The sequence below is a fragment of the Oryx dammah genome, unplaced genomic scaffold, assembly GCF_014754425.2.
Source record: "Oryx dammah isolate SB20612 unplaced genomic scaffold, SCBI_Odam_1.1 HiC_scaffold_14, whole genome shotgun sequence".
NCBI lineage: Eukaryota > Metazoa > Chordata > Mammalia > Artiodactyla > Bovidae > Oryx > Oryx dammah.
The window spans coordinates 34,767,829-34,781,640 of record NW_024070198.1 but is presented as its reverse complement, the minus strand read 5'-3'; the positions used below and the strand labels follow the sequence as shown (position 1 = coordinate 34,781,640).

Below are 13,812 nucleotides of genomic sequence, written 5' to 3'. Positions count from 1 at the left end.
TCTCCTACACACTCAACTTTTAATGCAATTCAGAAAAAGTCTCTGTCCATCATTCCACAATAATTTATGGAAACCAAAAGATCATAAACTGCTACTTTGCAAAAGATGTTATTTTAGCAAGGGCAATGCAAATTCTAATAAAAGAAAAATTCTTTTAGTAACCAGGTATTTTTATGTAAGAGGGAACATACTAGTCCCTAGTTACCTTTCCCTTCTCCAGGGGATCGAACTGGGGTCTCCTGCATTGCAGGCAGATTCTTTACCAGCTGAGCCATAAGGGAACCCCAAGTACACTGGGGTGGGTAGCCAATCCCTTCTCCAGGGGATCTTCCCAACCCAGGAATTGAACTGGGATCTCCTGCATTGCAGGCAGATTCTTTATCGACTGAGCTATTAGGGAATCCTAGTCACCTAGTAGGTGTAAATACAAAACAAAAATGGATTTCTACCTTAGTTTGTTTCCTCTAATACTGACCCATGTAAATGACAGTAAATAAGAAGCATCGATCTTGGATTTCAAATATAAAATGCAATTTACTTGCTTTGCTCTAATTATATTAATGAAGACTCCATTTATGTTGTTGTTGTGTTCATTGTTAAGTCCTGTCAGACTCTTTGTGACCCATGCTATGCAGCAGGCAGCAAATCATTTACGTTATACAACACCAAAATTAAATAACCAGTTTACATGTGTGGCTTTTTTTTAAGTTCAATTAAGTTCAGTCAACTATATGGTTACCTTATCTGTGTGATTTAATGATGGCCATACAGTGTACAAGTAGAAGGACTAGCTTTAGCCTGAAGCATTGAACATAAATTCCCCCAGAACAAAATTCATGAGTGTAAAATATATACACTCTACAGGTACAAGGGTCCTATTGAAGCCAAAACCCTCTTCATGTACACACTGCTATACTCAAAATGGATAGCCAACTAAGACCTACTGTACAGCACAATGAACTCTGCTCAGTGTTATATGGCACCCTGGATGGGAGTGGGGTTGGGGGAGAGTGGATACATGTATATGTGTGGCTGAGTCTATTAACCTGAAACTATCACAACATTGTAAATCGCCTATACCCCAATACAAAATAAACAGTTTTTTTACAAAAGAATTAGCTACACTTTGTGTTTTAAGTTTTCTTTTACTTCTCCTATCTCCTCCTTTTCTAACAGCTATTTTGAGATATTCATATACAATTAACCCATTTAAAGTATAAATTAAATGGTACTGAGTATAGTCACAGAGCTGTGCAACAATCAACACCAATTTAATTTTAAATATTCCCAATGACACAAAAAAGAAACTCTATACCTATTAGTAACAACTTGCTATCCAGCTGCCACTCCCACTCTTCAGAAACCAGTGACCTCACAGCCCAAGGCAACCATGAAATTACTTTCTGTCTCTACAGATTTGCTGAATGCTGTCAAGGTTCATCTATTGTTGTAGCATCTATCAGTACTTCATTTTTTTCTAACATAGGGTTTGGTTTTTTCGACCCTCTATTGAAATTCTCATGTGATCAATGTCCTTAATTTTCTTTATTTGGTGTATCGTATTGACTTGATTCTCAGATGCCAAACCAGTCTTGCATCCATGCAATAAATCCCCCCTAGCCATATAATATAATTCTTTGTGTTGTTGGTATCAGTTTGTTAGCATGATCTTGAGGATCACAATGGATATTAGTCTGTGCTTGTCCTGTGATGCTGTGGTCTACATCTGGTATTAGGATAATATTGGTCTCACAAACTGACTTAGCAAGCGTTCCTTCCCATTCTGGTTTTTGGAAGAGTTTGCAAAGGACTGGTAACTAGTTCTTTAAATGTTTTATAGGATTCACCAGCTAAGCCATCTGACCATAGATTTTTGTGAAATTTGTGAAATTTTAAAAAAATAAACTTCATTTTGTAATAGTTTTAGATTTATAGAAAAATTGCAAAGATTTTTTTCCAGAGAGTTTCAGTATGTCCCATACCCAATTTCTCTTATTAGCATCAGTTTGCATTAGTATGGTATATTTGTGACAATTAATGAACCAATATTTATTTAGTTAATAATTATTAGCTAAAGTCCATTATTTTATTCAGGTCTCTTCCTTTCTAAACTAGTATCTTTTTTGATGTTTCAAGACCCTTTCTAGGACATCACATTGCGTTTAATAGTTCTATCTCCTAAGGGTTTGATGAGCACTAATCAAGTATTTTTTTAGAATCAAGTATTGTTCCTCAACTAGGACTGACCTAATGTTTCACTCATGATCCAATTAGAGGCATAGGTTTTGAGGAGGAAGACCACAGAGATAAAAAAAACCTTTCTTGTCATATCATATCAGAGCTACATACTATCACCCTGAGTGGAGGGCTACAGTCCTCAGGGTCGCAAAGAGTTGGACACGACTGTAGCGACTTAGCCCACAGCACACATCACCATGACAAATCTTTGTTGATATTGACCTTGACCACCTGGTTAAGGGAGTGTTTGCCAGAATTCTCTGCTGTAATGTGACTCAGCTCTACTTTTTTTACCCTATTCCTCACTGTGTTGTTTGCAAGGAGTCACTATGTTTATCTCACAGTTAAGAATAGCCAGTTAGGGGCAAAGTACCTACATAAAATTATTTTGCATTCTTCTTCACGGGACAACATCAGTTCTGCCCCATTTATTAATTTATTTAAGAACTTTTTATCAGTATGGGTTCATTGATATTTATTTTATATACCTGGTTATAATGAAACATTACTGTTCAAATTTTTCCTGTATGATCATGGGAATTGTTGCTGGCGGCTCTACTGTTCCTTTGACGTACTCACATCATTGTAGTGTTTATGCGGGTGTGTGTTTGAACAATTCCTAACATTTTGGCACTACAAAAACCTCCAAACTCAATTTTTATATTCCCTGTCCCAGTCTTAGAATTGGCCAATTCTTGAAAACACCCTGGTTCCTTTCATCTGAAAACTATATTAGAAAGAAAGGTCTGGGCACTATATGTGCTGGTTGCAGACACAACATTGATCTATCTAGTGAAATTTTTAACTTACTAATGCAATCCTTCTGTTTGTTACATGATTCAGATTTTATATGTCTTCACTGAATTTGTTTTGACAGTTTATGCATTTGTAGGAGTTTTCCATTTCAGCTAAATTATCTAGTTTGTTGGCATACAGAAATTCAGAACATACTTTTGGATGCCTTTTTATTTCCAGAAGGTCAGTAATAATATTGCCTCGTTCATGTCCAATTTTAGTGATTTGAATCTTCTTTTATTCTTACTTAGTGAGCTTTTTTGTCAATTTTGTTGATCTTCCAAAGAACCGATTTTGTCTTCACTGATTTTCTATTTCATTTTCTGTTCTCGATTTCATTAATTTTTCCTCTAGTCTTTATTATTTCCTTCATTTCTGCTACCTCTCTATTTAGTTTGTTCTTCTTTTCTAAGTACCTTAATGTGGAAGGCTAAGCTACCGATTCAATTTCTTTCTTTTTAATATTTGCATGTGCAGCTATATATTTTCCACTGAGCACTGCTTCCGCTTTGTCCCATAAGTTTCAGAATATCATGTTTCCGTTTTCATTCCTCTCAAGAATTTTTGCTTGTTTTGCTTCATATTCTTTTCTATTATGGCTTATGGTAGGACACTAAATGTACTTCCCTGTGTTATACAGTAAGATCTTATAGTTTATCTATTCTATATTAATATGTAGTAGTTTGTATTTGTGAATCTCAAATTCCTAATTTATCCCTCCCCCAAACACTCTGGCAACTATAAGTTTGTTTTCTATGTCTGTGAATCTGTTTCTGTTTCATAAAGAAGTTCACTAGCGTCCTATTTTGGATTCCACATATAAGTGACATCATATGTTATCTGTCTATCTCTGACTTACTTCACTGAGTATGAAAATCTCTAGGCCCATCTATGCTGCTGCAAAGGGCATTGTGCGTGTGTGAAGTCGCTCAGTTGTGTCCAACTCTTAGCTCCTCTGTCCATGGGATTCTCCAGGCAAGAATACTGGAGTAGGCTGCCATTTCCTTCTCCAGGGGATCTTCCCAACCCAGGGATCGAACCCGGGTCTCCTGCATTGCAGGCAGACGCTTTATCCTCTGAGCCACCAGGAAAGCGAAGGGCATTACTTCATTCTATTTTATGCTGAGTAATTTTACATTGTGTATGTATACCATTCATCTGTTGATGGACATTAAGGTTGTCTGACTATTGTAAAAATTGCTGCTATGAACAGAGGGACACGTGTATATTTTTGAATTATAGTGTTCTCCAGATACATTCATAGGAGTGGGATTGCTGGACCATATGGTAGCTCTATTTTTAGATTTTTAAGGAACTTCCATACTGTTTTCCATTGTGGTGGCATGAATTTACATTCCAATCCACAGTGTAGGAGGGTTCCCTTTTATCTACACCCTCTCCAGCATTTGCTATTTATATATTTTTTTAAATAATGGACACTCTGATTGGTGTGAGGTAGTACCTCATTGTAGTTTTGATTTTCATTTCCTTAATAATTAATGACGTTGAACATGTTTTCATGTGTCTTTGGATCACCTATATGTCTTCTTTGGAGAAATGTCTGTTTAGGTCTTCTGCTCACTTTTTGATTGGGCTGTTTTATTTGCTATTGTTATTGAGCTGCATGGACTACTTATATATTTTGGAAATTAAGCCTTTGTGGTTTGCATTATTTGCATATATTTCACCCTAATCTAAAGTAATGCTCAAAATTCTCCAAGCCAGGCTTCAGCAATACATGAACTGTGAACTTCCTGATGTTCAAGCTGGTTTTAGAAAAGGCAGAGGAAACAGAGATCAAATTGCTAACATCCGCTGGATCATGGAAAAAGCAAGAGAGTTCCAGAAAAACATCTATTTCTGCTTTATTGACTGTGCCAAAGCCTTTGACTCTGTGGATCACAATAACTGTGGAAAATTCTGAAAGAGATGGGCATACCAGACCACCTGACCTGCCTCTTGAGAAATCTGTATGCAGGCCAGGAAGCAACAATTAGAATTGGACATGGAACAACAGACTGGTTCCAAATAGGAAAAGGAGTACGTCAAGGCTGTCTATTGTGGCCCTGCTTATTTAACTTATATGCAGAGTATATCATGAGAAATGCTGGACTGGAAGAAGCACAAGCTGGAATCAAGATTGCCGGGAGAAATATCAATAACCTCAGATATACAGATGACACCACCCTTAGGGCAGAAAGTGAAGAGGAATTAAAAAGCCTCTTGATGAAAGTGAAAGTGGAGAGTGAAAAAGTTGGCTTAAAGCTCAATATTCAGAAAATGAAGATCATGGCATCTGGTCCCATCACTTCATGGGAAATAGATGGGGAAACAGTGGAAACAGTGTCAGACTTTATTTTGGGGGGCTCCAAAATCACTGCAGATTGTGACTGCAGCCATGAAATTAAAAGACGCTTACTCCTTGGAAGGAAAGTTATGACCAACCTAGATAGCATATTCAAAAGCAGAGACATTACTTTGCCGACTAAGGTCCATCTAGTCAAGGCTATGGTTTTTCCAGTGGTCATGTATGGATGTGAGAGTTGGACTCTGAAGAAGGCTGAGGGCCAAACAATTGATGCTTTTGAACTGTGGTGTTGGAGAAGACTCTTTAGAGTCCCTTGGACTGCAAGGAGATCCAACCAGTCCATACTGAAGGAGATCAACCCTGGGATTTCTTTGGAAGGAATGATGCTGAAGCTGAAACTCCAGTACTTTGGACACCTCATGTGAAGAGTTGACTCATTGGAAAAGACTTTGATGCTGGTAGGGATTGGGGGCAGGGGAAGAAGGGGACGACAGAGGATGAGATGGCTGGATGGCATCACCGACTTGATGGACATGAGTTTGAGTGAACTCCGGGAGTTGATGATGGACAGGGAAGCCTGGCGTGCTGCGATTCATGGGGTCGCAAAGAGTCGGACACGACTGAGTGACTGAACTGAACTGACCCTAATCTGTAGAGTATTTTTTTATTTTTTTTTTATGGTTTCCTTTTCAGAGAAAAAGCTTATAATTTTGCTTAGGTCCAATCTGTATTCTCCAATTCTGATTTTCCATTAGGTTCTCTTTTTTTATATAACTATGTTTTCTTATTGGTATTCTCTATTCAATGAGGTATTTCCATCCTCCTTTCCTGTCCTTCTTTAATCACTGTTTCCTTAGTTCTGTGGACATATTTACATTGGCTGCTCTGAAGTCTTTGTCAGTGAAATTTAAGTTCTCTCACAAGCAGGTTCTGTTGCCTGCTATTTGTCCCGTATGCACTGCAAAGCCATCTTTCTTTGCATAGCTGATAATCTTTTTTCTTGAAAAACACTGACATTTTAGGGAATAGATTGCAGCAACTCTGGATAGTGATTCTTTTCCCGCCCCCCACCCAACAAACCAACACTCGATGCTTTTACAAGCTTGTTTGTGCAATAACAATACTGAGCTATTTTAATGAAGTCTGTTTGCTCTGCAGTGCAGCCTGTGGCCTTGCTCTATAGAGACTGGAGCTTTGGGCCCGTGCAGTCACCTGAGACGACAGTGGTTTGATCAGGGCTCTCTTTGACTGCTTCTTTCTAGACCTTTCTTTTTAGCTACCTGCTGTCTTTGGTATTATACTCAGCTGTGAGCCTCATGAATTAATGCCTGATTATTGCTTCTGATAATGCTCTAGGGCTTAAACTGCTTTGTAATCTGATCCACTTAATTTGGGGCCCACTGTAAGGAAAATGGCTTCCCATGTGGCTCAGTGGGTAAAGAATCAGCCTGCAGTGCAGGAGCCATGGCTTCTATCCGTGGGTTGGGAAGGTACCCTGGAGGAGGGCATGGAAACCCACTCTAATATTCTTGCCTGGAGAAGCCCATGGACATAGGAGCCTTGTGGGCTACAGTTCATATGGCTGAAAAGAGTCGTACACGACTGAAGTGATGGAGCATGCACGCAGGGATAATATTTGAGACCAGTGCTTTGAAGTTTTTTACAACCCTAGGAGGTATCTTTGTCATGTTATATAGCCCTGGATCTTTCTAGTAAACTTCTAGCTGATTTATGATTTAGCTTGTTGGTCTCATGGAGAAATTAGTCTCCTCTACTGATTACCACCACAATCTCCATTGTTTCCAAGAGAAGCTTTAGGGTTGAATTTACCTATAATTTGTTCCAAATAAAGTCAGTTCACTTAAAAGGACACTTTTAAGCTCTCCCTTCTTACAACCACCTCTCATCCTAGGCAAAATTTCTATTCTACTGCTTCAGAGTTGCTGGTAGGAAGAGTGGCTCATATCTCTCTTGGTTAACTCATCTATTTCATGAAGAGGGTGCTAGAAAGGTATAACAGACTTCTGTGTACTAGCAGAAAGATAGTGCTCTTGTGTCTCTTTCTTTTTCATAAGGGCACTATTCCCATCACAACTGTACCAACCTCATGTAAATTTAAATACCCTCCAAATACCTACCCTCCAAATACCATCACGTTGGGGTTCAGAGCCTCAAATATGAATCTGTGAGTGAACACAGTCAGTTTATAACAATATATTTGTATGCCTCAGGGCTTAACTCTCTTCTCTCGGTGATATCATCCAGTCTCATGATTTTATTTGCTCTCTATATCTATATTCTGAGATTCCCAAATTTGTCTCTCTTGTCCAGATCTATTTCCTTATCCAGAATCAAATTCAGCTTCCTTGACTTGTCTAATTATATATCCAATGTAACATGTAAAATTGAACTGTCAAACTTAACATGAAAAAATGAACTCATATCATCAAACCAATTTTACTTGCAATCAACTCCATCTCAGTTGATGGCAACTTTATCTTTACAGTTCTCAGACAAAAACCTTGAAGTCACATTTGTTTTTATAATCCTTTGAAGTCATGTTTGGTTTCTTTCTTTCTCATACCACCCCATTCATCTAATCCAGTTATTATCTTCAAGAAGTACTCATAATCCAATCACTTCTTGCCATATACACTGCCACCTCTTGATTTGAGCCATCATCATCTCTCACAAGGTATGGTAATAACCTACTTACGAGTGTCCCTGTGTTTAAAGGGTCTGTCTATAATTTAGTCCCAACACAGCAGTGGCACTATCAGTTTAAAAGCACATCCTTTTAACTCAAATCACTTACCTCCCCTGTGGAAAACCCTTCAGTGTTTTTCTATCTCTCTAACAGGAGAAGTTCAGTGCTAATGGTGCATATTATAATCAATTATGGGCTTAAAAATAGATACATCAATCTGAGTCTCAAAGAAGTTTTGATTTATGAATCAGGTGGCGGTGGAGTATTGGAGTGACACTCAAGGATACATAAATATATTTTTTAAGACCTACAGGTGATTCCAAAGTACCTGCTAGATTGAGAACCCCTGTGTCAAAGTGGACATGGAAGAGGAAAATAATCCTAGATATACAGGAGCTGCTGTTACTAATATGAATGCATAATATAACACTAGTCATTATTTATTTTACATATCAACAACCATAGCTAACTTTTGTTGTAGTCTGGTAAGTAATAGGCAGTGAGGTATTCAGTACATATTAACTTGTTTAGTATTGTAAACCTTATAAAGTAGGCCCTACCATAGTCTATTGACTCTAAGACATTGTTTTCACATTTTAATTTCTCTCAAGTCTGATGTGTCTTACAATCAATGAAACTATACAACCAATACGGGCCAGATGGCAGTTATGATATAGTTGTCATTGCTTGTACAGACACAAACTTGATTATTCTAGTCAATAATATTATGTGAAATAAACAAAACATTTTTTCTTAAGTCAAAAAGTGATTTATGAAAAACTGAACTATGAATGTGAACAAGTTTTGGTAATAGCTTAACCAATTTATTTTGTGATGATATATAATAAAATCTGTATCTAAGTAATTACTTAAGAGTCCTTTGAATAAGTATAAAACAAATACTCTTAGTGGCAAGAGAACCATAATTAATAGGCAATGGTCTTTCTTTCTGTTACCTCAAATAATGATTGATTTGTATCATAGTGTTAAGCAAATGTAAGGTAATACTAAGGCCATTAACTGTATAGATAGATATTACATGAGCTCATTATTTAATAACGATTTTAAAACTTATTGCTTTTTGGACAAAGGAACATGTTTCATGGAAAGCTTTATCTAGATACTGGAATCTTTGACTATTAAAAGTAAAATGCAAATTCTTAAAGTACCAAGAAATTCTATAAAACAAATAATGTGATAATGATCTATAATAATATGTTTTATCCTTTAAAGAACAGTAAAGAGAATTAAAGAAATAAAAGCTCCTGGTATAGACAGGTAATCACATACACAAACCCACTAGAAATATGAAGTTGATTAAACATAACCTTACCTTTGCTTACGGGATCTATTATTCCATAGATATTTCAGTTAGATTTTAATGGAGGCATAATACAGTTAAACCACCCAAAATAAATGGGAATAAATGTGTCAACTGAAAAAATTAACTTCTTCTAACTATTAAGATATGCACAATAGTTTCACTTATGTTAGTCAAAAATAAGAGTAGATTTCTTTATTGCAAGGAGTAATCATAACATTTTAATGAGTGTGTGCCTTTTGATACCTATTAAAATCTCCAATTTCAGTTTAAGCAAGAAACTTATTAAGTACAGCAATACTATTTTAAAAGTCTCCTTTTAACATATACTTGGTTCTAACAAATGTTTTTGTAATGTAATGACTATCTAAAATTAAATATGCCGCTGAAAATGAAGGTTTTCAAGACCTATGTAACAAGCATAAGCTATAAAAATGAACTAATTCTTCTCATATCTAATACTATTTCCACTGATCCATATCTACTTACTGTATCCATTCACTAGTATAGCACCCCCACATACACATACACACAAAAGTTTCATGTTTTTAATAGAGTTGTCACAGAAATGAGTTTTGAGCTCTTATATGAAGAAGTAACATTAAAATTAAAGTCCTTTATAGTTTCATGTTTGTGTTTTTAAGAGCCCCTGAATTCCAACAGGTATTATTTGAAGGCAGGAAATTATTAATGGGCTTCTGATATTAAAATTACAACACAAAATTCTATGTGTGTGTTTATGAGACCCAAAGTTTCAAATAGCTAAAAATAAAACAGGAGTATGTCTCATTTAATTAACACAATATATTTTTTAAATATTCAAAGATAATACTCATTTTTAAACAGTCCTTATATTTAGACAATCAAATAACACAATTTCTGTAACAAAATTATAGAAATACTATAAAGGAAGAATCTTTTAAATGACCTTCATTTACTGTTGCAGATAAATTGTCATTCTACTGTTCACAGGGATCCTTTGCAGTTTATAATAACTGAAGTCTTAACGCTTTAGAGAAAGCAACATCTCCATATAAAGAAAAAATATTGAGGTCTTTGAATGTTAGTGTTAATCTATTAGGTATGACTGAATAAAGACAGATAAAAATATATTTTAACCTCTATTTACAGAAAGTCTATAAATGGAATTACCACATTTGTTACCACTGTGTAGTTAAAAGTCTTTGGGTCTCTAAAACCAAAATGACAATCTTTTAATAATTCAAAAATTACTAATTAAGTAGATGTCTGGTAGTCATCAAAATAATGTCATCTTTACCTTGGACATCAGCATATGAGTGGTTTCTAAGACATTTGGAATTTTACATTTAAAAGACAATAAAATTATAAATGATAAAATTCCTCATAATATTTCTTAACATATGATATTGTAACATGACATGACCCTTCAACAGGACAGACTTTTAAATTTTCGTAGAGGTAGAAAATTAAATGCAAATATTATTATACTCTAAAAAGACTCATTACCTAGAAGATTTGGAAAGAAGGACATTAAATTGCAGATTATCAAGAAGACACAATAACATTTAGAACCATAGATCAGAACAGGTCCAGAGGTCCCTAACCAAGTTCACCCTTCCTAGTTTTCCTTCATTCTCAAATGTGCAATGCATACTTTGAAAGATTTTTGACTGCCAGTCAAAAATTAAATATATTTGTATATTTTTATTTACAATTTTAACAATCTTTATATATCTGTATTTTAAAAATTAAAGTAACCTCAGTTTGCTGGAGCATCCAATAATATGCAGTAAATATTACTATACTGAGGTCATAGCTTAACCAAAAATAATTTGTCATTTTGAAAATTGTGAAAGTTTCATAATTAAATGAACAATTCTCAACATTTTTCTCAAATATTTAATAGCTTATAAACTTTAGTCATTAAATATAAACATTCCTACAGTTCTAGGAACCTCTAACTGAGATTAAGCTATATAGTGCAATACAATCTCTTGAGAGGAAAGCAAATTCAATTAGACCACTCACCCAGCTAGTTAATGGCAGAGTTGTACAATGATCTTTCCACAATGCTATATTTATATACTTATATTTTATAAAGTATAGAAATGAGATACTTAAACACTGCTAATGAAGCCAGTCTCCCTGATTACTCCTCTTTTTTAATGAATAGAGGCATAAAATGTCCCTTTTTCTCTCCCATTATGGAAGGTCTTCAAACTGCTTCATTTGTTTTTCATTTGTTTTAGCTTTCCTGAATCTATACTTTTACCTTAACAAATTGCCTAGCATGTGTAGAAGATTTTTGATTTCTACACAGAACTCTTTTTGCAAAATATTTATATATTTACACTTTAAAAACCCCTTTTAAATTGGATTACTTTTTATCATTGCATCATACCAAGTAAATTGTCACTGACATTGTACTGACCATTTGCAGAAAATCAGAAAGGTGGAGGGAATTAGGATTATATGCAGGGAAGTGGTTTCAAGTTTGCAAACATAGGTAGGCACTGGATATTTGAAAACAGAATAATTAAGAAGAACTCATATTATTTACTAATCCTATAGTTTGGAATATTCTGGATTGTTTTTAAATATAACCTTTTAATATGTGAAAATAAGTATGTAAGCAATTATATCTTTGCTATATATCCCTGCACAAAATTAAACATATAAAAATATACTGGGCAATGCAATAGCAAATAAAATGCTAATAATACTAATATTAATAGTAACAGACTAAAATAATATTAATAAAAACAGAAACTTGCTTTTCCATTATATAAAGCATAGAACAATAAATCTACTGTACACATGGGGTCCTCATATTATTTCTTTGCTCTTTTCAATTAACTAATATATACAAAGTTAAGAAACTATATTTGTATAATATATTTATATCATAAGCTGTTGTTCTGTAAGACTATTACATTTTTTATCAATTTTAAGATTATAACAGATACACATGATTAATTCTGCTATAGTAATGTATCATATTGAGAGGCAATACAGACATACTTGGATTATCAGATACCCTTGAAATGGAAAAAATTTGATTATCAAAAAATTCTATGAGATACCAACCAAAAAATTAATATTTATTGCCCAGAATATTCCTTTAAATTGGAAGAGTTATAAAAATAAATTATTTTTTATAATATAATTACCTAAATTAAAGTGATTGAAGGTTATTTAATCAATAAAACTAATATTTGTATTCACTATAAATTCTAACACTATTTAAAAAAAACTGCTTTCAACTCAACAATGCTTCTACAGATATGCATTTAAAATGAAAGTGGCAAATTTTGGTCTAAAGCTTAAACAATGCTAGATTGAGTTGTTCAATCTTAATAAATGAAATTGATTTAAAAAACTCTATTTGAAAGGAGCATGTCAATTAAGCACTAGAGATCCATATGTTTGTCTGAATCTTTAAACGAAACATTACGTAAATATTACTATTACCTCTCTCCGCCGAGAAGCCCAACATGTTTGCTTGATCTTCCATACCACAGCAGCCACCAATAATAAAGATAAAAAACAACTAGAAAATAAAACACAAATAAATTTTCCTTTAAACACTTGTACTATATTGTGAAATAATAAAAGAATATGTAGAATATTTTAAAATAATTAAGTAATCACTTTGCCTTGGTAAATATTCAAGAAAAAAAGGGTACATTAGAAATTTTTAAAACATTCTCAAGTAAAATCAAAGTATACAGGTAGAAAAAATTATTTATACTCCTTGAGATATAGTATAATCTATCTCTCAGATTTTCTCTGTCAGAAGGAATGTAACTTTAAAATTCTGTTGGTTTTACACAGCAATAAATCTATCTAGAAGTGCTACGAGTCATAAATTCTGGCAATTTTATAAATTTAAAGATCACACATTTATTCATCTTAAATTATCAGCAACTATCTTATATCTGAGAATATTCCTATAGTTTTGAACTGAAGGTGATCTAGCCCTTTCCCCTCTGCCACTGCCCCAGACCTGGGACATTTAAAAACGTCTAGATACATATTGCTTTTGAACTGCAGTTTTGGAGAAGACTCTGACAGCCAGATCAAACCACTCAATCCTAAAGGAAATCAGTCCTGAATATTCATTGAAAGGACTGATGCTGAAGCTGAAGCTCCAATTTTTTGGCCACCTGATATGAAGAACTGACTCACTGGAAAAGACCCTGCTACTAGAAAAGATTGAGGGCAGGATGATAAGGGGACAGCAGAGGATGAGATGGTTGGATGGCATCACCAACTCAACGGACACGAGTTTGAGCAAACTCCAGGAGATGGTGAAGGACATGGGAGCCTCGCGTGCTATCGTCCACGGGATCGCAAAGAGTTGGACACGACTTACCAACTGAACAACAAAATACATGTCTGATTATCACAGTGGGAGAGAAGTACAACTAGACTCTAGTGAGTACAGCCAGGGATGCTACT

At 34.7% G+C, this 13,812-nt stretch overlaps 1 protein-coding gene across 1 annotated transcript in view; it reads right to left on the bottom strand.

Moving 5' to 3' along the window:
* The window catches only part of ATRNL1 (attractin like 1), a 794,298-nt gene that overhangs the window by 416,352 nt on the left and 364,134 nt on the right, over positions 1 to 13,812 (bottom strand). The window contains exon 26 of the mRNA XM_040255081.1: positions 12,823 to 12,901. Coding sequence (XP_040111015.1) covers positions 12,823 to 12,901 — 79 coding nt within the window. The remainder of the gene's footprint in view (positions 1 to 12,822; positions 12,902 to 13,812) is intronic.